The sequence below is a fragment of the Fusarium redolens genome (assembly GCF_020744475.1).
Source record: "Fusarium redolens strain MPI-CAGE-AT-0023 chromosome Unknown BKA55scaffold_35, whole genome shotgun sequence".
NCBI lineage: Eukaryota > Fungi > Ascomycota > Sordariomycetes > Hypocreales > Nectriaceae > Fusarium > Fusarium redolens.
Window position 1 is genome coordinate 68,309 of NW_025763698.1, and position 27,174 is coordinate 95,482.

General features: G+C 32.3%; 5 protein-coding genes across 5 annotated transcripts; 4 read left to right on the forward strand and 1 right to left on the reverse strand.

Moving 5' to 3' along the window:
* Positions 1-544: 544 nt before the first annotated feature.
* Positions 545-3,364, reverse strand: BKA55DRAFT_529989 (uncharacterized protein; the record flags this gene model as incomplete). Its single annotated transcript, XM_046189113.1, has 3 exons — positions 545-729; positions 807-2,461; positions 2,523-3,364. The coding sequence occupies 3 exons, from the start codon at positions 3,362-3,364 to the stop codon at positions 545-547; spliced, it is 2,682 nt and encodes an 893-aa protein (XP_046041155.1).
* Positions 3,365-3,802: 438 nt separating this feature from the next.
* On the forward strand, positions 3,803-4,944 carry BKA55DRAFT_547022 (uncharacterized protein; the record flags this gene model as incomplete). The annotated part of the gene is made up of 3 exons (XM_046190981.1): positions 3,803-4,330; positions 4,386-4,394; positions 4,462-4,944. The coding sequence occupies 3 exons, from the start codon at positions 3,803-3,805 to the stop codon at positions 4,942-4,944; spliced, it is 1,020 nt and encodes a 339-aa protein (XP_046041156.1).
* Positions 4,945-13,381: 8,437 nt separating this feature from the next.
* On the forward strand, positions 13,382-15,056 carry BKA55DRAFT_547023 (uncharacterized protein; the record flags this gene model as incomplete). The annotated part of the gene is made up of 2 exons (XM_046190982.1): positions 13,382-14,680; positions 14,736-15,056. The coding sequence occupies 2 exons, from the start codon at positions 13,382-13,384 to the stop codon at positions 15,054-15,056; spliced, it is 1,620 nt and encodes a 539-aa protein (XP_046041157.1).
* An 8,451-nt stretch (positions 15,057-23,507) lies between these two features.
* BKA55DRAFT_586497 (uncharacterized protein) lies at positions 23,508-23,798 on the forward strand. Its single transcript, XM_046194569.1, has one exon. The coding sequence runs from the start codon at positions 23,598-23,600 to the stop codon at positions 23,781-23,783; it is 186 nt and encodes a 61-aa protein (XP_046041158.1). The 5' UTR covers positions 23,508-23,597; the 3' UTR covers positions 23,784-23,798.
* A 20-nt stretch (positions 23,799-23,818) lies between these two features.
* BKA55DRAFT_586498 (pyridoxal phosphate-dependent transferase) lies at positions 23,819-26,211 on the forward strand. The gene is made up of 5 exons (XM_046194570.1): positions 23,819-24,243; positions 24,295-24,322; positions 24,536-25,141; positions 25,200-25,817; positions 25,887-26,211. The coding sequence occupies exons 1-5, from the start codon at positions 24,020-24,022 to the stop codon at positions 25,938-25,940; spliced, it is 1,530 nt and encodes a 509-aa protein (XP_046041159.1). The 5' UTR covers positions 23,819-24,019; the 3' UTR covers positions 25,941-26,211.
* Positions 26,212-27,174: the final 963 nt, after the last annotated feature.

Genomic DNA, 27,174 nt, shown 5'->3' on the forward strand with positions numbered 1-27,174 from the left:
TCAGCTTTTCTTCGCGGGGGCAAATAGATTTATCTCAACCCAATCTGTCGGGTGAATAACCGATACCGCAACATCGAGTTACTAGATTGCAGGGCCGTTTTTTATATCCCATCAATCCGATCAAGGTAATCATGAAATGTGGATCATCAGAGTGTTCACATTCAGGGTTGAGATTTTACTTTCAGCATGGTTTCCATCACGTCCTGGCATGGATTCAAGTGTATGGGTGGCCTACCCTAAGCATCGAGTACAGAACAGGATTCGATTGCAGCAAATAGATGTAAGCGTCGGATTGCGGACCAGGCTATATTTGTATTTGCCCACTCATCATACCTTGGAGAAGAACAACAGCCTGGCATGATATTCACTTCTCTTTTTTTCATGTGATACGAACCTTAGAGCAGCGAGCAACTATGACTGCACAGTTTGATAGATAGAAACAAACAAATTTAGAGATTTAATCCCATACGCGGTACAATAAGTAAATTAAACTATTTGTAGCTGTTTTGAGATACTTCAAAATATCTGGTGGTGGAACAGAAAACTATTTAAGCCTTGATTCCCATAATGTCACCACTGCAGCCCGTTCTTCTGGAGCAGCGGATCGAAAATCTTCTATACCCTGTCTCAATCTGATTAACAAAACCTGGCTCTTCAATTTAGTAAGCCGATGCTTTGCTAGCTCCTTTTCAACTCCCTTGAGGGCGTAGCCTGGTAGAGCAAATATTGCTGTCACTTCTATTAGCATTGCGTTGTGTAGGCAGTCTGTCGTCCTTAAGGTGGTCAGATTACAATGGGAAACTCACAAGCTCCAACATTATATGCAAACCCCCTTGCGCCACGAAGCACGCCTTTGCCAAGCCCTTTTGCGCCCTCACCCTTCGTGCTCTCATATGGCTTCATAACAACACCACTAAAGGCGTCCCAAAATCCCAGCACGAATTCTTCGCCTGCTACCCGGAGACCACTTCCTAAACCGGTGATCTCCCCACGCCGTCGCACTTCTGTCGCGCCGAAGCTGTAAGAGGGATAGTTGTGAAAGCCATTCGCAATATTATAAAAAAACGCAACAGGCGCTTTTAGGCTTGCCTTGGTTACGTCGACAGCAAATCGTCCCGTAGCGCGTGCAATATAGTACGCATGACCATTTCTACCTTGTTCCTGTGCTCGCCAAGCCGCTTTCTGCTTATCATACGCTGTTGGCGCTCTCTGAGTTTTGGCAACATCAGGTTCAGCAGTACGAAGCGACTTGGTAGCTATTTTGTAAGCTATGGTTTCCATCTCCATGGGAGTCAGTGGATTGGAATCCAAGAATCCCTTGAGGATCCCATCATGGTCCTTAGTATTATTCCTTGAGGACGTGGGAAATTTTGCACCTTCATCGACAATGATCGCGGATGATGAAGGCTGATGAAGCATCTCGCTCGAAGACGCTACCGGCCTATGGCGGCCTTTTAGGCGGCCATGATAGTCACTCGCCGCCGTACTTAAAGCTGTGAAAAGTCCGGAGGCAGCTGCCACAGCACCGATGATAGGGTGCTCAGCACCCTCATTAACATACCAGTGCTTGTGCTGAAGGAGCTTGCTGTCGTTCGGCTGGACTAACTTTTTGTCGACTAGGCAGGTCATGGCGAAACCGCTGAGACGAGTGCCGGTTGGCTTATGTTTCCATATCGCCAGCCTGTCTGGGCACAAGTCGCATCGGAGGTCGTCGACACCTAATCGGTTTAGAAAATCCATAGCTGTATTGCTGGCTCCGTCCTCCTGCGTGATGGTCTGTGCCACTCTTTGTACTGCTTCTTTAACTTCTGGATTGAGTGTAAACAGTATACTTGCCGCTAGAGACTCTGCTGTCATTTCCTTGAAAGGTATTGGAGTTGGACCAGCGCCTGCTCGTGCTATCATTTGTCCCCAGAATGGCTGGTCGCCAAAGAAGGGAACAACAACAGTGGGCCGCCCAGCAGCAATACCTGCAGCCGTGGTGCCAGCACCCCCGTGATGCACAACAGCAGAAACGCGCTGAAAGAGCCAGTCGTGAGGGCAGTTGCCAATAAGATACACATTTTCTGGTACGCCAACGTCTCCACCGCCTAGCGTGCCCCAGCCCTGGGAGACGACAGCGCGAACGTTAGCAAGTTTGACAGCATTAAAGACTAAGTTCGTAAGAGCTTGTGGGTCTTCAACCACTATTGAGCCAAATCCGATATATACCGGAGCGGTACCCTTTTCTAGGAATGTGACTAGATCTGGCGGGGGAGTATAAGAGGATGCCAGTGGTAAGAATGAAAAGCCGGTGATATTGATGTGAGAGGCCCAGTCAAACGGCTTAGGAATTAAAGATTTCGACCATAGATAGCTATGTGGCACACGGAGCCTGGAGAGAAGCTGATACCCCCACATGGGACTGATCGGATCAAGGCGTAATATCTGGGTGCGGAGCTTATTAATTAGGTCTCCAAGCCTGCCTCAGACAATTATGTCAGCATAAGACAGATATCTGCAAATTTTTTATCACAACCTACCCTTGCCACGTCAGAAGCTCGAGCATCATAAAAGACAGGTAATTAGCCACTGCTGCATCTGCATCACCATAACTCATAGCAGCTAAGGGGTGAGAAAATATTTCTGTAGGTGACCACGGCATAGTGAAGACAATATGTAATGGTATACCTAGCTTTTCAGCGCAATGTATATGGGCCATAGATGGGGGATTAGCCATAATAGCATCGGCAATGAAGAGATCCTTGGGCGACTGTATATTAGCTGCCTTCATCGCGCCTGCCATTCCATCACCAGCCTCGATACAGCTGCGCCATGCGCCATGCATGATCTCCCACATTTCTTTCCGTCTCTTACTAATATCTCCATCTTTAACACTCTTGAGACTCGGTAGCAAACTTGGGTTCTTTACCATATAGGCCATGAGCGCCTCCGGATCGCCACCGATACTGAAGAATTCAATACCTTGTCCTTCAATAAAGTCCTTAAAGACAGGATGCGTGCAAATCCGCACTCGATGGTTGAAAGGTGGCCTAGACAGCATCTGGGCGATTGGGATGAAAGGTTGAACATCTCCGCGGGAGCCAACAACATGAATGGCAATGTTGAGGCGCGGACTGGCCAGTGCAGCGACCCCGGGGGCAGCGTTTCCACATGTCGTCTCGGCCTGTGAAAGTGGCGCATCTGCTGCGTCTCCGCCAAACTCGGACTGGAACTGCTTGCACCATGCTTTGAGTATTTGTGGGCTGTCATGAAAACGGACATCAACGCGACCTTGGTCGTCGACCTTGCCAGACGGTGCATGTTCGACATCATCGAGAGCGATGTGCCCAGTCCAATCGGACCTGATCCCTCCGGGCGGCATCTTCGGGTTTTTTTTTTTTTTTTTTTTTTTGATAGTGAAAATGGTCGGTTTATGAACGATTGATGTGAAAGCAAGACTGATGAACTGATTTCTGCTCTCGGCAGGTGGGTACATGAATTGATATCCGGAATACTCGTCATGTCAGATAAGTTAAATATATATATTACTATCGCTGAGGTTGTTGGTAGCCAATCACTCTAAGATGGCGCCTTGTTGCTGAGTGATCAATAATGTGTGCTCATAAAATTACAGTCATCCATTGTGGGTCTGCTCGGCCTGCTTATGCAGCATGGCGCTCAAAAAAGTGAGCATTCCCCAGGCCTTGGCCTCTTCGTGGCGTCAAGTAGCGATTAGAAGCCTCTTAAAATCGGCAGTCCCAACCCATACGCCTGCATTGGCTAGTAATTTCCTTCGATTGAGTAAATCTACACACCTGTCATGGCTAAGCAGCTTTACAGAGGTGATGGCCCCGTCGGTCGCGCTCGCACCCTTTCTGTCTCAATCATGAATGCAAATCCTCAGTTAGGTGTGTGGCAGGCAGCAGGCACAGCCATAGCTCAAGCACCAAACCTCGAAGAGCTCCGTAACCCTGAAATGGGAGGCTCAAATATATCATTTAACACGCAGGGCCACTCGGCCCGTTTTGCAGTACAGAATCATGATGGCGAGTGGGCACTGGCGACTTCTACTACAAACCGACCTGTGTTCTCGAACCCTATATTCACCAAGGCACCATTCACAGAAAATGCCATGCCGGAAGAAGTCATCGGTCCCAGAAGAGATCCTACAACTTTGGAAGAAAGTCATCGTCATTCGCGCCAACGGCGACAGAGTCTTTATGAGCGTCACAAGGGTGGCGAGAAGGAGAATTGGGGACGGACAATCATTCATGGTTTCAAAGCCTTTTGGAAGTTCTTTAAAACGCCGTCCGGATTGCTTCTCACTATTTACTTCCTCAATATTGTCGTAAGTCCAGGAATTGCTAGCACACGCTTGACAGAATACTAAGACACCGACGTAGGCATGGGGAGTAAGTATACGGCATATATGGAAACGTAAACAACTTACCTTTCATTGTTCGACTAACTCCTATGCAGGCCATGCTTTTCTTTCTCCTGCTGAACGCGGCCCCTGCTATGAACCACCCAAGCGCTAATGATGTTAACTCACCCCGCAAGAAATGGCTAGAAATTGACAGTCAAATTCTTAATGCATTGTTTTGCGTAACAGGGTTTGGGCTTGCGCCATGGCGCTTCCGTGATCTCTTTTTTTTCATAAGGGCGACTTTTTTCAAAAGTCAAGATTCAATGACGAGGCTTGCTGAACAAAACAAGTCCTGGTTTCGTCCACCGCCGACTTGCACTGACCAAAATGATTTAGAAATGGCCTCGACAAGCAAAACTGATGGTGTTGTGCACATTTTGACGTTTACTGGTGAGCAAGCACCACCAACTCCGCTGTGGAAGCTAGGATTCATCATTTGGATGATGGTGTTGAACACGATTCTGCAAGCCATCCTATGCTATTACATGTGGGCATATAATAGAATCAACAGGCCTGTAGGTGGCATTCGGAAGTGAATATCGTGCAAAACTGACATAAGATCATTAGACATGGGCCACCGGAACTTTCATCGCACTAGGCTGCTGTGTTGCTATGCTTGCAGGTTTGATGTCGTGGTGGGAAGGTCGCAAAATAAAGAAAATTGAGGGACCACTAGTAAAGGCGGTCGAAGTTTGAGAAACAACTTCACAGTGGAGACCGCCAGCTCCTACCGAAGACAGCAGTGTTGTTAACCTGACTAGCAACCCGACTAGCAATGAGTTAATCAACCTTGCTGCTGGCTTTGTGATGAAAAAACGAACACGTCTTAGAATCAAGTAGAGTATCAAGTAACAGTACCAAAGTCGTGAAGTGTATGTTTCGGCACCTCAGTGAATTAAGAATTAATCTAACGTTAATACCCCGCTCGAGTGCGCTGTGGCTTTGTCTTTCTATGATAGAACCAGATAAGACTCGGCTGTAGGACGGTCTGTTTCAGTGCCAGTCAGTGGCAACCCCTTCTCCTACTAGTGCGCTGTGTGTGCTATCCCGAGTAAGAGTTCGCGTTTCTCTAGACAAGTTTTACAGAATACTCGACTTTTATCATGTAGCACCTTGATGTATCGTCTTGCTAATTGCTTGGTATACCTTTAGACACTTCCGCCCCATCGTTGGACATAGCTTCGGCTAAAAATTAAAGCAGCCCACTGGTAAATACAACATTGCCATACCAGTTGGCTGGAGCCGGGGGGAGGCCAACTAAGCAAGCTTAGGCACAAAAGGTAAGATAACCCTGCTTAACCGACTATCGCGAATTTTATTAATTTTATATGTAGAATGAATATAAATTAAGATAGTAATTAATAAAATGAATATTATTTTTATCTAAATATATTATACCTTTAGATCCTAACCTTAAAGCTACTTATATAGTAGTTTTTTTATATTAATAACCCTAAAAGAGCCTCTTTTATAATATTTTTAAAAGGCTAAAAAAGCCTCTTTCTTTATAAAATACTAAAAGTTAATATAAAGGCTTGAAAAAGTTATTTATTATATATATTATTAAAAAAGTTAATATTAATTAAACTTTTTAATATATATAAGTTTATAATATTAAATAAATAGTTTTTTTTTTTTCTTACTTTTAACCTTATAATAGGCTATCTAGCTTTTTAGCTTTTTTTATAAGTAATATAAATAAAAAGACCTCTATAATAGGCTATTATAATAAAAGTCAATATTAAATAAGGTTTATTTACCTTAATAATGTAATTACTATCTTAACTAAGTAATATAAATATTAATTACCTCTTAATAAGTAGATTAATCTTCTTTTATTAACCCACCTAAAAGACTACTCCTTAATTATCTTCTATAACCATGCCTAATTTACCTATTATAAAATATATTACCTAACCTGACTTTTCCTCTATTAGTTATACTTATTAATATTAATTATAGCTATTATTATAATACCTTATAATAGCCTGCAGCTTAATTAGGGCTATTATATAACTAATTATAATCTTATTAATATAATTAAACTAGCCTTAAAGCAAGCTATAAGTAAAGATTATTATATATTATATATAATAGCTATAATTATTAAAAAGAATTTCTTATTAAAAGGGAAGTTTAGCCTAATTAAGATAGCTATTTTTAATTATAACTTAATTAAGTTATTTTATTATATAAATCTAAGTTACTTAAGAAATATATAACGGTTTAGGTCTAACTATGTTAAACTAGGCCGTGCTAGGTTTATTATTGGCAGATGGCGTAGGGCGTATGCTGAGCGTTATCGAAGTGTCACGTCTCTTAATGGTAGATTCAATGCGTGTTAGACTTGATTAATGTAAAGAAGTTATATTGATAGCTGGTGAGCTAGAATCTATAAAAGTGCTAATAAATGTTCTCTATATACTTGAGGTCGTAGTGAGGACTGATGGTGGAACGGGATCGGTCTCTTGTAGACTGATGATGTTTATGCATCGGTCTAGATGGACTGTTGAAGGAAGGTCGTCGGTCCTTATCTTATCAGTGGACCGAACTGTTTGGAAGGTCGGTCCAGTGAGGGTGACGGGTCTGTTCGCGTGATTGGAGAAAAATAAAAGGGCTCACGTGACGTAACCGCTAGGGTCGTAATAAAATATAATAGTTTTAGCTTAAATTAGCTAAGAGCTATTTAAATTAAAGAAGTTAGAAAAAGCCTTAAAATATAACTAAATTTTAATAATAAAAGAAATAGCTTTCCTTACTGCCTTTATAGGTAACTTAGCCTAATATAAAGAGTAGCTTATTAATATAATTATAAAGGCAAAATAGGTACTTTATATCTTCCTTAGTATTTATAAATAAAGGAAGTCTATATATAAAGTTTTAAGATAAGTATAAAGTAAAAATAAGGTTTAGAAATTTTATTAAAGTTAAAATATATTAAAGGAATTATATTAAGTTTACTTTATATAAGTTAATTAATAAAAGTTAAATTAACCTAAAGTTATAACTTAACTAATTAAATATATATAATAAGGTATATAATTAATTAACTTTATATATAAAACTAAATAAAGTAAAAGTAATAAAAAAGTAATAGTTTAAATTAGGGTTAAGTAAATAATAGTATTTAATTAAAATTAAATATTAAAATATTATTATTATTTATAATAATTATATTATATTATTAATTACTAAGAAAAAGAGGATCTAAATGGCTAAAGTTAAAAATATATAATCCCTAATTTAAATTACTACTTTTTTATTAACTATATTTTATTATTTTTATATATAAAGTTAATTAAATATATACCTTATTATATATATTTAATAAATTAAGTTAAAAAAATCTTTTCCCTTACTTTTAAGCTTGTAAGAGGCTATCTAGCTTTTTAGCTTTTTTATTAGTAACATAAATAAAGAGACTTTTATAGCAAGCCATTATAATAGAAGTCAATATTAGATAAGGTTTATCTGCCTTAATAACGCAATTGCTGCCTTAACCAAGCAGTATAAATACCAGCTGCAGGTCTCTTAGCAGCTAGATTAACCTTCTTCCTTTAACCCACCTAAAGGACTACTCCTTAGTTAACCTTTATAACATACCACGCCTAATGTATATATTGCACTTCTAATTAATTAAGTTATAACTTTAAGTTAATTTAACTTTTATTAACTAACTTATATAAAACTTAATATAATTCCTTTAATTCTAACTTTAATAGAATTTCTATAAAACCCTGCCTTTATCTTATATTTATTTAACTTTATATATAAACTCTATATCTTAACTATACTCTTATAGTCTAAGATTATAACTAGGCTAGTCTTTACTAATTTAAAAGTAACTTTTTAGTAATATTAACTACCTTTATAAATATATTAAGGAGCTACTCTTTATATATAGCTAAGTTTAGGCTTATAAAGGTAGTAAGGAAAGGTACCTTATTTAACTAAAGAGGATAACCTTTCTTTAAGACTATTTCTAAGTCTTTAAGACTTAATAACTTATTATTAATTAAATTTAAAGTAATTAAATTAATATAATACTTCTTTTTTATATATTTAATTAAGAAAATTAAATTATAATTTAAAATCGCTATTTTAATAATATTAAAATTACTTCTTAATAAAAGGTTTTTTATAATAATAATTATTATATATATTATATAAAGTTCTTTTTTATTAGCTACCTTTAAGGCAGGTATAATAATTAAATTAAAGTTATAATTAATTATATAATATAATAGTTATAATAAGCATTTTAAGATAAGAGGTCTAAGCTTTATTAATAGGGTTAAAGGGATATCTATAGTAATAGATATAAAGGGATAGATTCTCTTAAAGACTTTAGTTTTATATACTTTTTTATATATATAATTTTACTCTTTTTCCTTTATATTTAATAGTATTAAACTAATTATTTAGTTCTCTATTTTATAATCAAGACCTTATCTTAATTAAACCTAACTAGCAGTTTATATTAAGTTTATAATTAAGAAGTATTAGAAGATATTATTTTATATAGTCTTTTTATTATTATTGCTTTTTACCGTTAAAATAATAAGTATAATTTTATAATTATAAGCTATTTTATATAATAAGTATTAAGGAAATATATTTATTATATTATTTATATAAAGGGTTAAAAGGTATTTAAGTTAGATAATATACTTTAGAATTATAATAAATAAATTAGATATAGTATTTCTTTAAGTAAGTTAAAGAAAAAAGATTAATTTAGCTATTAAGAGCTAGTATTTATATTACTTAATAAAGTTAATAATTATATTATTAAGGCAGGTAAACCTTATTTAATTTTAACTTTTATAATAATAACTTATTATAAAGGTCTTATTATTTAAATTATTAATAGAAATGCTAAAAAAGCTTAATAGCCTTATATAAGGCTAAAGGTAAGAGAAAAATATAATATTAATTTAATTTTATAATTAGCTATTATAAAGAATTAAATAATTTAAAAGTAAATATTATTAGTAACTAATTAAATTTTAATATTAATATACTTAAGATAAAAATATAATACTTAAATATAATAAAATAGGTTTTAAATAGGTAAACTAATTTATATTAGGTTTTATATTTACAGAGTTATAAGGCATTATACTAAGTAATAGCAAAGTATTACATCTCTTAATAATTAATAATATAGTTTAGGCTTATTAAGATAAAGAAGTCTTATTAATAGCTAGTAAGCTAAGTTCTATAAAAGTACTAATAAATATAATTTATATACTAAAGTATCCTTAAGTAATTAGTAAGGTTATTAAGGGATTAGTAGTAATCTAAGTAAATTAGTACTAATTATAGTAAATTAGCTCTAATTATAGAGTCTTGGCGCTAATTGTCTTTAGTAGGAGATGTGGTAATTAGTAGAAAATATAGGGTATATGTAATAGAACTGCTAGGGTTGTAATATTAAAAAAGAATTAAAAAGGAAAATATTAATTTATATAATTAATATAAATATTAAGATAAATATAATAGGCTTTAATAATATAAATTATAAAAAATAAAGTATATAACTTCCTTTATAAAATTTATTTATATTTATTATATAAATATTAAGAAATTATAAAGCCTTTTAAAAAACTATTATTATTTTTTTAAGTTTATAAGTTAGTCTTAAAAGGTATATTTAAGTATCTCTAAAGTCTAATATAATTTAAATATTTATTACCCTTATAGCTAGTAAAGCTTTATTAAGTTAAAATATTATAATTAGCTGCCTTAATTATAGCCTAAACCTAGCTATATATATAGTAGCTAAAAAGCCCTGCTTATTAGCTAGCTATAATCTTTTTCCTATAACTTATCTAAAAGGCATACTTTAATTATTTATTATATAATAAGTTATCTAACTTAAATACCTTCTAACTATAATTACTAATAGCATTATAGCTATATTATTATAATACCTATTATCTAAAGAAGCTTATAATTACCTAATAAGGCCTTTTATATTAAAATGCCTAATTTAATCTTTTATTTTATAGTAACTCTTAAATATTATAAATATAAAAATAAGCTTTATATTATAATAATAAAGATTAAAAAGATTTAAAATAAAGAAAATAATATTACCTTTATTAAATAAGTTATTATAAGCTTTAAGGTCTTTTTACTTATATATTATTAATATAAAAAGCTAATAACTTTTAAAAGCTATATTAAAGAGGAAATTAAATTATTATAAGAGGTAAAATAATTCCTTATAATAAAAAGGCTTATAAAGGTAAGTAATAAGGAATTTATTAAAGATTTTAAATTAGAGATTTTAATTAAAAACCTATATAAATAGGAATTTAATAATATAAAGAAATAATTAGTAAAGTTAATAAAGGCTATAAAGCTAATTAATAGCTAGTAAAGATTAAGCTAGTTATAATTTTAAATTATAAAAATATAATTAAAATAAAGGGGATAGTATATTGTAATATAAATAGAAATAGTATAATTATAAGGTTGTATAAAAGAAATATATTAACTTTTATACAAGTTTAATTACTTAAAGTTAAAGACTTAAAGTTATAATTAAATTTAGTATTTATAGTAAAAAACAAATTAAATAAGTTATAAAATAAATTATAAGATTAAATAAGTAAAGTAGCTATAATATTAATATACTATTAATATAAATAGGGGGAAAAGCTATTATAATAAGAATATAAGATTTAAAGAAAAGAAATAAGAAAAATAATTAAATAATATAACTTATATATAAAGATAAAAGCATAATAATATAAGCCTTATAAAGAATTATAATTACTAAAAGTACTAAAATAATTATAAAACTTAATTATAATAAACTTTATAATTAAACTACTTTTATTAAATAAACCCTTAATTAGAATCTTTTATAATAGTATTATAGTTATTATTAATTAACCTATAAAATTCTTATACTACTTATTTTATAGAAAAGTAATAAATATAAATAGTATTATCTCTAAAGACTATACTATTAGTCTACTATTTTATAAGATTAATAATTAATTAAAAATTATAACTTTAAGATTAAATATTAAAAAAGAAAAATTATAAAAATATAATTAAAAAAAGAAGAATATTTATTAAAAAAGAAAAAGAAAGTTATATATAATAAAAATACTAAGTTTATAAAAGTTTTAAAAATTTAAAAGGCCTATAAATAAATATAAAAAGTATTATAATTATAATAGGTATAAAACATATTATAAGTATAAAAGATATTAAAATATATTAAGAAATAAAACTTAAAACTCTTTATATTTAGTTTTATTTAAATATTTATTAATAGAAATTTTATTTAATATAAAACATATTATAATATTTAATTAATTAAGTTACTAATAATATCTTATTTTTAGTATTTTAGTAAGGGTAGGCGGTTTCTAAGGGTAGCCAGTTTCCCTATATCTAACATTAAGTCCTTTAACTTTATATTGCTTTCTTTAATAGCAATAAGTTCAATATTAGTAATAACTACGAAAATAAGTACAACGACTTTGTCATTATTATAGAGCCTGTCTTCCAAACCGATTAGAAATAAGATTAAGAACGATAGAAAAGATGAAGATAAAAGAGTTTCCAGAAACGTTATTAAAGGTTTTTGTAGTTGGTGATGCTGCAGTTTAGCTCTTGTTGGAGCTGCTGCGTGGGTTTTTATGAGGACAAGTAAGACAGGAGGCGTATACCAACCGGCATAGCAAGGCCAAGGGCTCACAATACCGCAGTTCTGCAACAGCCGGCGATGAGACAGCAATATGGCGCTAATCAGCCGATGTAGTGGATAGAACTCCGAGATCTTTAGAGCGTGACGGCAAGGTGCACGAGCGCTGAGCGGCTGATCTAAGTATTGGTGTTGTATGACTACTTCGAAGCTTCCCATGTGATTGTTAGCAATGTGAAACACTAATGCAACTGTAGATATAAAATAGTGCAGTGTAGTAGATACTGAACTTGGTAAAAAGGATAATGTAAATATAATATTTAATAGTTATTATAAAAGTTCTTAACTTGAAATTTCTATCTTCTTTTCAAAGAATATATTATACTCTTATTATCTATATTACCTGTTTATAATATAGTCTTAAGGCTTATGGCCCCTCTTATCAATTAAGATGCAACGTTACCCTCTATCGACAAGTACCCGCATCCAGTCAGAGGTAGGATCTTCATCATCAAATCATGCGCTGATCACAGCCAGTCATTTCCAAATTTCATGCCGCATAAACAAAGGATCAATTAGGCGGCCCTTGGGCATCGAAACCAGGCGACATGAAACAAATGCTAAACGGCAAGGCGCTGGCGATCACTTTCCGCGACTCATCTTCCCTATTAATGGGAAAGTGCCTGCGGCCAATGGCCACGTGCTGGGGGACATCAGTGAGGATCCGTCCCAGGATCACAAGACCCAGATGCATACCCAGGGGCATTAACACCCCCGTTATTTCCGGTTTCCATTAGAACTCATGATACGAGGTGGTAGATAAGTGTGAGTCGGAGTGCAAAAGAAGTATCCTTATGGCCATAGCCCCTGCCAATTATACGCCATGCTTAGCCAAGAGGTTTCGCTTTAAGTGGAAGCACCTGAGGGATCGAAATTAAGTGCACTGGTTACGGAGCAATTGAGGGCAAGTAATAATCCCCTGACCAGAGTTTTTCCTGCATGAACTTCTGCTCCAACGTCGGGTGACAACCCCTGATTGGCTCATGTGGAATGAATAGCAGGTGGTTTTGCTTTTGATATAGGATTAGTATCAGGGGACGAAGACATAGAAGCATAAGTTGCGTTCTCAGTCCAACCAACAAGAGGACTCAATACAAATATGCAATGTCCGCCTCAGTCCTCTGCGATGGTTTAGATCACTTGTGCTCTATCGCAGTAGCGGATCATCCTTATTGAGATTCGCCATCTTCTTGATCAGACCAGACAAAAGAGACAGTTTGTCCTTTCCAATCTTTGAAGCCAATATGAAGCTCTCTAGTGGGGTACATGCTTGTCTCCTTGGCTTTCTTACCCAGTATGCTGCGCTGTCGTGGGCGCTATCCGGAGAGGCGAAAGCGATGGTGGAAGACTCAATGGAGTGGATGGACAGATTCTACGACCCAAAAATTGCACAGCTATATGACCTCGATTCTAAGGCGGCAATGAACCATGAGACATTAGCCTCTACATGGTATGCGGTCGGACTTCTTGCACGGAACGGCGATGGTGATGTCTCGAGGGCTGAGGATGTCATAAAATACGTTATCAAGGACCAGCATAACAACCCCAAAGACTTGTGGTATGGCGACTATACGCGAGAGCCGGGGGAGCCAACTGTTGGAACACCATGGTACCCTGCCCGCATGTATGGATCGTGGGACCCGAACTGGCGAGGATTCGTCGGTCTCAGCTTCATCACTATATACGAAGAGTTCGGAGACCTGTTGTCTGACGATTTGAAGGGGCTTATGCTTGAAAGTCTACATAACTGCAGCATTGGCGACTCATACCGCGAGGGTGGTGTCAACGGAGATAACCTCTATCCATCTTACAGCAACCCTGCAATCATGCGTGCAATTGGGACAAGCTGGACCGGTCGCCAAACAGGCGATGACAATATGACACAGGCTGGAGAGGATTATGCGAAGAAGATCATCGACCTCTTTGACATGCATGACACGCTTTCTGAGTTCAACTCGGCGACTTACACCGGCATTTCGCTCTTTGGCCTTACACTATGGTGTAAGTATGGTCACGAAGATAGTATTCTCTCCCAAAGAGGTCCGGATCTTCTGCGCGGTGTTTGGAATTACACATCGCAACTCTGGAATCCAGCGATGCGAAACCTCGCTGGCCCATGGGACCGTTCCTACATGTTCGACATGACCAAGTCTCTCGGCATCCTATCTCACTTTCTCGCACCCATTATCGGTAGAAAGGAGGCAGGTGTATGGCAGTACCCGGAAGTAATGAGCCATGCCCGTGACTGGGCTTGGGCACCACTCATTGCCGTCCACTCGAAATTCCACAACTCATTGCTTTCTGATGATCTTAAAGAGTCACTGAAGAAATTTGATGGAGAGAGAACATACACAGGGAAGGCCTACTATCCGCCATACGACCTTAATACTCGCAATATTACGACGTGGCTTAGCGAGTCCCTGATGATCGGAGCTCAGTCGTATCGGACCAAGAGCGCAAACGGACCGTCGAATAACAAGGCTCAGTTCCATCCCGCTGTTGCACATTGGTCTTATGGAGATGATAACATCGGATGGCTTAGCGTAAGTTAATACGACTCCAGACTTTACTCCTGCAGCTTTACTGACACAAACCCAGCTCCGTCCTACCGAAGCCCACGTCCTGATGGAGGTCTCGCCGAAGAGGCTGAAGGTGACTTACCCTGAGGGGAGTAGCAGTTCTGTATTCACTTTTGCAGCATCTCCCTCACTTGCGAAGAGGGATGTCCAGTCATGGGCTGACATTCAAGGCATTTCGATCTCTGTCTCTGGAAATGCAAATCCCGAGCCGGAGGTCACATTCGCTGGCCGGTATGGGGGTTCGGGAAGTCCGATTTACGATTTTAATTATTGGACTATGGTGCATACTATGCCTCCTGGATTTAAGGGCGTTCCTGAGATTATCATTGAGTTTGAATAAGAAGTCCCATGGAGGGATGAGGAGCGACCTGTTATTTGCACTTTTTGTGGGCATAAATATCCGTATAATACCTCTGTTATTATGCCCTTCTCTCGGCGATCCGCCCCATATCGATCTTTTAACTAACTGTCTGCCACATCCCCCCCCCCCCCCACCCCCCCCAAACAGCTTATCTAGCAGCCTCTATGCCTCTATAACCTCATTACGCAGTATGCAGGTAAAGTCCTTAATGCTAATATACTTACCTATATAAAATAATACCTTTCTGTTATTAGACTATTATATTAATAGCTATCCTCTTATCTTATATTAAAAACCTTTCTTATATATTATGTATTTAATAATTATACTTATAATAGTATAAGTGCCTATATATATTTATATAATATATTACTTTAAAAATATAAATATAGCCTTAATTTTAACCTTACATTAATTTAGTAGCTAATCTATAAATATAGCCTTTAAAAAGAATAGCTAGGCTTATTATAATATAATAACTAATATATTAATATATAAATATAGCTTAATATAGCTTATTAAGTATTAATTAATATTAAGTATTATATATAACTATATTAATAAGTTTATATATATATTCCTATTAATATATATTAAAATTAAAGCTATATTAAAATTAAATATAAGTTAATTTAATATATTATATTATAAGCTAGTAATATATTTATTTCCGTTTTTATTATTATTATTATTATTATTATTATTATTATTACTTAAAACCCTATATCTTTTAAGCTCTTTTATAATATTTTATAATAAGTTTTATTACTTATTTATAAAGTAAATAGTATAGTATTAAAGCACTTCTTTATACCTAATCTTATATACCTTTTAATAAAAGCTTAAATAATAATAATTAATAAACCTATATTTACTTATTAATACCTCCTTACTTTTATAATTAAATAATATATTATATAGGCTTATTAATATAGTATTAATAAGTATTATAGTATTTTTATTAATATATTATTAAATTATTAGTAATAGTATTTTACCTTATAATTAAAGCTTAGCTTAAGCTAGATTAATAATAGTTATTTATTAGTTACTTTCTTATTACCTTACTTTTAGTCCTATCTGCCTATTAGTACCCTTACTTATACTTATATAATAATATTATAAATACTAATTAAGTCCTAAGACTTAAAATACTATACTTAGCTAAGTCTTTTTACTTATAGTAAATTATAGTTAATATCTTCTTTTAAGTTACTTTTTTAAGCTTTAGGTTAGTTAGTTTTAATAAGATAAGATAGTTTTTAATATCCTTAAGTACTTAGCTATTTAGCTAATATTTATATTAAAAATGCAATTTAATACTAAAAATAGCTATATAGCTACTTTATATAGCTAGTAAAACAGTATTTAATAGTTATTATTAAGCTTTATAATGTCTTTTATTACTATTAGATATTACCTCTTTTTTCTTTATATTAAATAGTAAATAAATAAGTAGTTTTTTTATTTTTTTATTTTTTTATTTTATTTATTTATTAAAATCTTCTTTTCTTTATATTACTTTAACCCTAAGTTAATATTAAATAACCCTAAGTATATATTAAGGTTATTTTAAGGTATTTAGCTATTTAGCTTTACTTTAAATAATTTAACTTTAAAACATAAGTAAGATAATATAGTTTATTAGTTAGTTTAAGTTAAATTGCCTATAAATAATTATTAATGTTAGGGTTATATAAGAGTTATAACTTAATTTTTAAGTTAGGTTTTTATATTATATTATAACTTAGTTATTTTAAAGTAAATTAGAATTATTATAAGCTAAATACTTATAAAAAGCCTTTAATATTATAATTAATACTTTATTATTATTAGCTTAATTATAAAGCCTTTATATTATAGTATTTAACTATTAAATATAAATAATATTAATATAGTTATTATATATTTTAGCTAAGAGTATATATTTATAATATATAAAAGCTATAATAAATAAAATTAAAATTAAGCTATAAATACTTATTATAAGGAAACTATTATATATATTTTTTAAGTTTATAAGTTAGCCTTAAAAGGTATATCTAAGTATTTCTAAAGTTTAATATAATTTAAATATTTATTACCCTTATAACTAATAAAGCTTTATTAAGTTAAATTATTATAGTTAGGTGCCTTAATTATAGCCTAAACCTAGCTATATATATGCTATCTAAAAAGCCTTACCTACTTATTAGCTAGCCCTGACTTTCTTCCTATAATCTACCTAAAAGGTCTTTTATTAACCTCTACTACATACTATACTTTAATTATCTATTATGCAATAAGGTATCTAACCCGACTTTCCCTATACCTTCTAACTATAACTGCTAATAGTATTATAGCTATATTATTATAATATTTACTATTTAAAAAAGCCTATAGCTACCTAATAAGGCCTTTTATACTAAAATGCCTAACTTAATCCCTTATTTTATAATAGCTCTTAAAGATTATAAATATAAAGATAAGCTTTATATTATATTAATAGAGATTAAAAAGGCTTAAAATAAGGAAGATAATATTACCTTTATTAAGTAAGTTATTTTAAGCTATAAAGTCTTCTTACTTATATATTATTATTATAAAAAGCTAATAACCTTTAAAGGGTACTTTAAGAAGGAGATTAAGTTATTATAAAAGTTAAAGTAATCCTTTATAATAAGAAGGCTTATAAAGGTAAGTAATAAGGGATTTATTAAAGACTATAAATTAAAGACTATTAAGAACTTATATAAATAGTAGCTTAATAATATAAAGAAATAGTTAGTAAAGTTAATAAAGGCTATAAAGCTAATTAATAGTTAGTAAAGATAAGGGGGATAGTGTATTATAATATCTAAGATAGAAGTAGGGTAGTTGCGGGGTTTTATAGGAAAATAAAAAAATATATTAAGTTTTATATAAGTTTAGGTTACCTAAAGTTAAAGACTTAAAGTTATAAATTTAGCATTAGTAGTAAAAAGAGGATTAAATAAGTTATAATATTAATATATTATTAATATAAATAAAAAAAGTAAAATATTATATTCTTATAATAATACTAAGTTATAAGAGATTAAGTTAAGCAATATAAGATTTAATAAATAAATAAAATAAATCCCTTATATATATATATTTTCTTTCTATATTATAATAGCTATTATTATTTTAATATAATTTTCTTAGCTATTAATAAGGTAACTCCTTTTAGTTTTATTTTAATTTAGTTATTATATATATTATATAACTTATATAGCTAATATAAGGCTAGTATATTATTAGTAAATAAAGGCTATTAATATAATTTTATTACTAAGCTATATATATAACTATAAGTTATATTACTTATTTACTTAATATCTTAATCTTAATTATAATAAGTAATTTTTAATTTTATTATTAATATATTATTAAATTTATTTAATACTTGGTATATATTTATAACTTTATTCAACTAGGCTTTATAAAAAGATCTTATTATAAACTAGCTAATTAATTACCTTATAACATAAATAAGAAAATGCTTTCTTAAATTAATACTTATATAAGTATTTTAATTATATTTTATATTAGGCCTTATCTTATTTAATAAGGGCTTACTTATTATATCCCTATAAATTTTATTATATAAAGAGGTATTAATATATATAATAAGTATATAAGACAAATAAGTATATAAGATAAAAATCCCTTGCCTTATATCTTAACTATTTTATTAATTAGTTTTTAATTAAATAATATATTATAGTTTATTACTAAGGCTTATATTATTTTTATACTTTAGGCCTATTAAGTAAACCTAAAATTAAGTAATAACTAAAGCTTAAGATATATTTTAAAAGGAAATATAACTATTAAAAAGCTAAATATAAAGATTTAATTACTATTTATAATTAATTTAGGCTTATATAAAATATAATTATAAAATATAGTATTTAATTAAATAATATCTAGAACTTTACTAAAACTAACTTTATAATAAATATAGTATTAAATAATATAATAATTACTAGCTTAAAAGGGCATAAAATCCTAAAATTAATTTAACTTAAAAACTAAAAACAAGTTATAATACCTTAAGTAATTAATATAAAAACCTAAGTAATTAATTTATTTATTATAATTATAAGCTAATATTATCTTATTAATTAATATTTAGTATCTTTTAATTCTTAATAGTTATAAACGTTATTATTTAATTAATTTCTTAATATATTATAAAGAAATACTATTATTATATTTTATATATTACTTTATTTTTCTTACTTACTTTAGCCTCTTAATATTAAGTACTTTAAGCTATTAAAAATATATATATAATTAAGAAATAAGGTAATTAATTAAAAAGTCTATAACCTATATTTTTAAAATTAAATTCTTCTTACCTTTTTATACTATATTTTAACTAATTATAATTAAATTAAATATTAAGAGAGGTTTTAAAGGAGCTAGTTTTAATTCTTTTAACCTAAAAGTTATAATATTAAAGCTTAATATATTATTATAGATTTTAATACTTATTAAAGAGGTAGCTTAATAAGCTTAATTTTAGACTTTAAGAACTTTATAAATAGTTCTTAAAGTTAAATTATAATTTAAATACTTTTAAAAATAATTTAAAAGATATTATAATAGCTCTTTAAAGTTAATTCTTAAAGCTTTTTAATTTCTTATTAAAATAATAAAGAAAAATATGTATAAAACTACCTTATTAAAGGCTAAGAATTAAGAGTTTTAATAAGTAAATAATATACTTAGCTATAATTATATGCCAAAAGTCTAACAATACCAACGCGTCTACTCTGCTTTAGTTAGTATTACTAAATAACCTTAATTACTTTAATAATAAGACTTATATACTTAATGGCTTTTAAATACCGCGATTTTAGTACTAAAATAAGCAGAAATTGCTAAAGAAGCTATAAATTTACTCTTAAGTAAAGAGTAGCTATAGTTATAGAGGTATATACTAGTAAATTAATAAAATAGGTTATAACCTCTTACTTAATAAATCTTAAGACTATCTCCTAGATAGTTAAATACTAGAAAGAGAACTATAATAATATCTTAAAACTATATTTTAGGTATTCCTAAAAACTTAGTATTTAGGAGATTATATTTATTTAGTTATATATTAAAAGAAATTGCTTAATTATATAAAATAAGGCATTATTAAAGCTTAGTATTAAAGTATTAACCTAAATAGTATATTAATAATTATAAAGGTATTAGTAATATAAATAAAGGTTAAAAAAGAGAATTAAACTATTAAAAGATAATATAAAAGTAAGGCTATAATATACCTATTTTTAGATTTATTATATTAATAAATATATCCTTATAATTAGACTTAAAATAATATGCTTTTTAATGCTAACTTTCTTATAAATTTACTTTATTAATAAGGTTATAGTTTTAAATGCCCTAAATAACCCTAATAGCTAGGTTTTTTACTAACCTAATAAGAAGTATTATATAGACCTAGTTAATATCTAGCAGTATATTAAACCAACTATCTCTCTTATATTTTAGGGAGGAATTACTTAATATAAACAGTTATATCTTATACCGATAATAAGGGATAAGATAGGCAAAAAAGGAAGTTATTCTAGCTAGTCTTATCGCAAAGCCCTTACAGAAGGTCTCCTCCCTTTCCTTAATAAATTTAACCTATTTTAATAAGATAACGCCTGGATTTATATAGCTTAACTATCGATAGATTAGCTGCTTCTTTATAAGATAAAACCTATTAATTAGCTATTATATTCCTCTAATTTAAACCTTATAGAATATATATAAAAAGCTCTAAAAGCTAAGCTTTAATAGATATATCTTAAATTTATTAAATTAAAGAATAATAAGTCTAATAAAGCTTAGTTAATTAGATAGTTATAAGAGGTATAGGCAGCCTTACTAAGCTATTTAATTTTAAAGCTAATAACTTCTATAAAAAGCCGCCTTTATGCTATTATTTATATATAAAAATAGTATATAAAATATTAAAGTGCTAATTTAGGGGAATTAATTAATATACTTTTTATTAAATTTAATTAACTATTTGTAATGATATTACTAAGTATTTAATTGGTGTTGTAATTAGGGAGGTTAGATGTGGGGTTGGTGTTGTTAGACTTTTACTATATTATTTTAGTATTTTAGTAATATAAGGTAAAAAAGGATATACTTATAAAGTAAAAGGAATATAATTAAATAAAAAGGTTAGGATTTAATTAATTAAATAAATATAGATATATAAGTAATAGCTAAATTATTAAAAAGTAATAATTAAGGAAGTTTAATATAACTACAGGCTTAATATTATAAGTCTTATAATAAAACTAAGTATAATATAAGAACCTATTAGAAAGGTATTAAGGTCTTTATAGATAAGTAAAATAATTAATTATATTTAATTAGATAATTTATTATATTTTTATTATTATTTATTTTAAGAAGGTTAAGATTCTTATCTTATATATATATCTGTATTATATACTTATTATATATATTATAATATTTTCTTAAAAACCTTAACTAATTTACTAATCTTACCTTACCTTTATTTTAATTATAACCCTTTTTAGCTTTAATCTTATTACTTTGTTTTAGGTTTTATATACTTATTATAGTAATAAAATATAACAACCTTAATATTAAGTTTTAGCAGATTATATAATAACTGCTTTAAACCTTAAGATTTAATTAAATAAGTACTCTTAATTTATAAGTATAAAGAAGATATTTCTTTTATTTTAAATATGTTAAATACCCTCTTTATTATTATTCTTTTAAGGTAATTACTATTAAGGTATTAATATTAAGAAACTATAATAAAATAAATTATAAATTTTAACTTCTATTATAAGATATATTATTATATAATTATTATTAGTAATAGTTAGCTTAGTTATAATTATCTAGTTATAATAATTAATAACTATATAATTAAACTTTTAATAAATATTAATACAATTAATATTAAAGATATTTTAAATTTATATCCTTTTTTTTATTATAATAAAATTATAAGTAAATACTTAATATATATTAATATATTATAAGTAATATAATAAGTAAAGCTTATAATATTTAATTATTTAGTATTACTTTAAAATATTAAATAAGATAAATCCCTTTATAATTAGTTAAAGTAAGGTTAATATATATTAAAGTAATAATACGCCTTTATTAATAATATTATATTTACTAGTAATGCTAATATATATTAAGAGTAGTATATAAAGTTAAAATATATAATTTATATAATTAGATTAAAAGTATAAATACTTTAATATAAGACTTAAAGGCTATTAAAAGATAAAAAAAAGGAATTAAAGGAGAAAAAGAAAAATTAAAGAAAAAAGAAAGGGTTTTAGTATTTAAGGAAAGGTTTTAAATATTTATAGATTAAGGCTAACTTAATAAGTTTATTATAAATTAAATTAAAATATAAGATAATATAATAAAATAAATATAAATTAAATATAAATATAGTTAAATAATACTTAGGGTCTAAGATATATATTTTATTTATATTAAATAATAATAGTATTAGTTTCTTTATATAAGGGTAGTTATTATTAAGACGTATTTAATATATTACTAGAAATATAAAGCTTTTTATAATTAATTAGCTAAGATTTAAGACTATATACTTTATTAATATATAAAGCTTACTTAATAATAATTTTAAAGGGCATATTAAGCTAATAATTAAATTATATCTTATTAGTTAATAACCTTAAATAAGGTATTTTCTTTAAAGAGGGGATCTAAAGGTCTTATTACCCTTATAGCTATGCCACATATAGCAGCAGGAAATTCCACATTTTTCAACTTATTACTTATTAATAATAATTAGTTAACAACACCAACAACACTCGCAGTTACATTATATGCACCCTACAATTTTCAATCAATCCCAGTAAGGCACGATCAGCCATCCAGGAAGCGACCGTGACCTTGCTCAGAGCACTATGTAATCACCCTCAAGACACCGTGGCCACCATTAAGTATATAGACTACATTTCTTAGCACTTCCATAGACTCCAGCTATAATAAAACTTCTCGATGACAATAATGCTTAACACGAAAGACAAATTTGGATGAGGCCTTCGTTTGAATGTCATTGTTATGATAGCAATAGTCTTGGTTCTATTCCAGATGCGACCAACCACAGCATCAGGTTGCAGAACAGGGCGGCCGACAGTATTCACTTAAGCCGAGCAACCCGAGTTCATTGGCTTCATGATGCAAATATAGATGCACCCTCAACACTCACGGACCCCTGCGAACTCAAAGCTGGATGTGGTTAGCTCAGCGCTTCTTAGCCTTTCTTTGTTGAGACTGTATGACGGAGGTGGTCCAATCTGCTGGTGGCTGGGATGTGGATACTATGTAAGGTGCTGTGCTCCCTTCAGACACATGTACCTTACGCCTTTAAACAATACATCATCTTCCACCCCCGTAATATTGCTTCATCATTCTGGCCCTGTAGCTGCACCGTCACGTAGCTCAACATGTGCGTGCTATGCCCTCTTTATGTCCAATGTCGTTACGATGACGTGTATATCGGCCACCATCGCCATTTTCCATTGGGTGATCATAGCCTATCGAGTTCATTTGGTCTTTCTCATGATTCTGTTCTCAATTAGTACGGCATCTATGCACACCAAAACTACAGTTTTTAGCGGCCCCAAGTCTCCTCTTGTGAGCCCATACCACTGATTAGTGAGATCCACGACGCAACGGTGACGCAACCCCTATCACGGCTGTAGCTGCTCTGATTCCAGCTTAATAGTGACATATGCTTTTCTCTTTAAGTACAGTCCACGAAGCTGGTGGGCTTCCGGCCCTCATTCCTACTCTTGAGACCAACGCCAAGGATATCACCAGGAACTCATCACGACCACTTCCACTCTATCAACAGAAACAGCAGCGCAGCACCCTCATACGTCGACAACATGGGTCATCTTTCCGTCGTCCACAGCGACCGCTCCCATGGCTCCATGTCATCTCAGGTGCAACTCTCTAACAACGAGGATGCCTTCACAACCGCCAGCTACGGCTCGCGATTCGCCCTCATGGAGTTGCCACGCCATCAGATGCCGGAGAGTGAGATGCCACGTGACATTGCCTATCGCTTGATCAAGGATCACCTTAGCCTCGATAATAACCCCACCCTCAAGTATGTTTCGGGAGTCATAATCTTGATTATAGGGACACTAATTATTCAAAGCTTGGCCTCCTTTGTCACCACCTACATGGTAACTTGTCCCAACTACTTATCCCCAGTGACCGCTATCTGCCTTTAGCGATCAAGTCACTGCATCAACCTCTGAATTTGAAGTCTTAGCTTTGGGAAGTCGCAATACCCTATACCCTGATCGCATGTCCATCAGCCTATAGTGACCATCAGTCAAATCTCTCGCTAGCAAACACATTGACTAACATGCGGATGATTCCGTCCAAAAATACAGGAAGACGAAGCCCAGCAGCTGATGGCAGAGGCATTTCCTAAAAATTTTATTGACTACGAGGAATACCCCCAATCAGCCGACATTCAAAACCGCTGCGTTAGTATAATGGGCAACCTATTTCACGCGCCTGCCGGCCTCTCTGTCGGAACTTCTACTATCGGCTCGTCAGAGGCCATTATGCTCGCCGTTCTTGCTATGAAGAAGAGATGGAAAGCACAGAGACTCGCCGAGGGTAAGGCCACTGATAGTCCTAATCTTGTTATGTCCTCGGCAGTTCAGGTCGTCTGGGAGAAGGCCATGCGCTATTTTGAGATTGAGGAGAGGTTTATTTATTGCATGCCTGACCGCTATGTTCTTGATCCTGCCGAGGCTATTAACCTATGCGATGAGAATACTATCGGCATCTGCATGATACTGGGCACGACCTATACTGGCGAGTATGAAGACGTCAAAGGTCTTAATGACCTTCTTATTGAGCGGAATATTGATATACCTATCCATGTGGATGCTGCCAGCGGTGGCTTTGTCGCCCCGTTTATTGTCCCCGACCTTGAGTGGGATTTTCGATGCGAAAAGGTCGTTTCTATCAACGTCTCTGGCCACAAGGTGCCGCACCCCCGTCCTTGCCTTTGAGATTTTCCATAAATGTTGATTACATGACTAGTACGGTCTTGTCTACCCTGGTGTCGGCTGGGTCATCTGGCGAGCCCCAGAATACCTTCCCCAGGAGCTCGTTTTTAACATTAATTACCTCGGGGCTAACCAATCGTCTTTCACTCTTAATTTTTCAAAAAGCGCTTCCCAGGTTATTGGCCAGTATTATCAACTGATCCGCCTTGGTAAAAATGGTTACCGTAGCATCATGACTAACCTGACTCGCAACGCGGACTATCTAGCTGAGGCAATCGAGAAGCAAGGCTTTTTAATTATGTCAGAGCGCAATGGAAGAGGCTTGCCACTTGTAGCCTTCAGATTCCGTACCCCGGAAGAGGGTGGCGAGGATCGCCACTACGACGAGTTCGCGCTCGCGCACCACCTTCATTGTCGAGGCTGGGTGGTCCCCGCGTATACTATGGCGCCTAAGTCTAATGTCAAAATGCTACGCATCGTCGTGAGGGAAGATTTCACCCGGTCGCGTTGCGACTCACTTATCGAGGACCTTAAGATCTGCCACGGTCTCCTCAAAGATATGGATCGGGAGGCCTCCAAGAGGTTGGAGGACTACATCAATAAGCACCTCACGTCGATGGGTAAGGGCGAGAACGCCCACCCTGTCTACGCAGTTAGTCTCCCTGTCTCAACTCTGCTCTTTCGGCCAGTGTCAGTGTGAGGTACCGCTAACACCGAATAGAACGAGACACATTCTCTCCAGGGCAAGACGGGCAAGACCCACTCAGTCTGCTAGAGGAAAAGGGACGCCCACTCACTAATCGTCCCGGCGTAATACGGTGTCTTGGTTCAACAGAGGAGATGTTGTCGAGAGTATGTCGAAGGATTTCGTGGAAAGGAATTTGAAGGCAAATAAAATGTACGACTGGGCTGCGACGGAGGATTTGAATAGGATTGGCATTTCTGAGAATTCAGGATTATTGTGGTAGCTCCAGACTGGGATCAAATTGTAGAGACATTACTGACAAATTAGAGCAAGCTATTCAAAATCGCTATATAGTCCTCTGGCCGTTTTCTTGCTTGTTTTATTACTAAGTACTTCGTGATATTGTGACGCCGACGCAAGCCCCCGACGCAAGCCCCGTCACAACCCGTTGGAATGAACCGATCGAGCAAGCTCGGGTATAGCTGCTTGACAGTTGCCCTTGCCTTCTGACGGCACCACGAGGTTGTCACAATGTGATTACGCGCCTGGAGACCTAGAAAGAGGAAATATAACTGATTTTCTGATTTAGGTCGATTATGAATTTGTATACAATATGTGTCCTCAAAGGACGAGTCAAGATATTGCTTGTTCCAGCTGCGAATTGTGGTCCAAGTGATACCAAATTAGTAATCTGCGGCCCTAAGATAAGAAGGAATACACTCGCTGTTGCGGGTAACTCAGTGGTGAATAATAATAAAAATGGCAACTTCTTCCTTATTGCTCTTTGGGCAGGAATTTACCCTCCTTTGAATAGACTTTGATCTCTTCTATTTATAGTCCTGAAGCTGTTTTGGAAGTCTTCCTTGTTCTTTAGGACTCAGGACTTGCATCCATTTAGTTACATTATAACCAACCTCTTCAAGGGACGGCATAATATGCAAGAACCACCAGGTGATAGTTTAAGTCAAATAGAAGAGCATGTAGCCAATGAAAAACTAAAATCCTCTTGCAAAAGACTATTGCAAAAGCTGATATTTCCGCGCCCAGATAACTAGCTTACCAAATCTCTATGTAGAAGTAATCTGCATTCTAATAGGGCTTATACTTAGTAAGGAAATAAATTTACAAATATATTAGTTGCATATAGAACTTATTTAAATTATATATACCTTAAACACCATATAGTAAAAGTTTTAATTATATATGCTTTATAAGGCAGTTTTAATATTAAGCTAGTATTAATAAGCAAATAAGCCTTAGTAACCTATATATAATACTAAGTAATGCTAGGAACCCTTACTCTTAGAATTATGCCTCTTATTAA

Excerpts from the sequence above, each read along its gene's own strand:
- BKA55DRAFT_586497 (XM_046194569.1), top strand. The coding sequence starts at position 23,598 with ATGTCCAATGTCGTTACGATGACGTGTATATCGGCCACCATCGCCATT.
- BKA55DRAFT_586498 (XM_046194570.1), top strand. The coding sequence starts at position 24,020 with ATGGGTCATCTTTCCGTCGTCCACAGCGACCGCTCCCATGGCTCCATG. Across the intron at positions 25,142-25,199 it reads TCAACGTCTCTGGCCACAAG|TACGGTCTTGTCTACCCTGG; the intron begins GTGCCGCACCCC and ends TTACATGACTAG. Across the intron at positions 25,818-25,886 it reads ACGCCCACCCTGTCTACGCA|AACGAGACACATTCTCTCCA; the intron begins GTTAGTCTCCCT and ends AACACCGAATAG.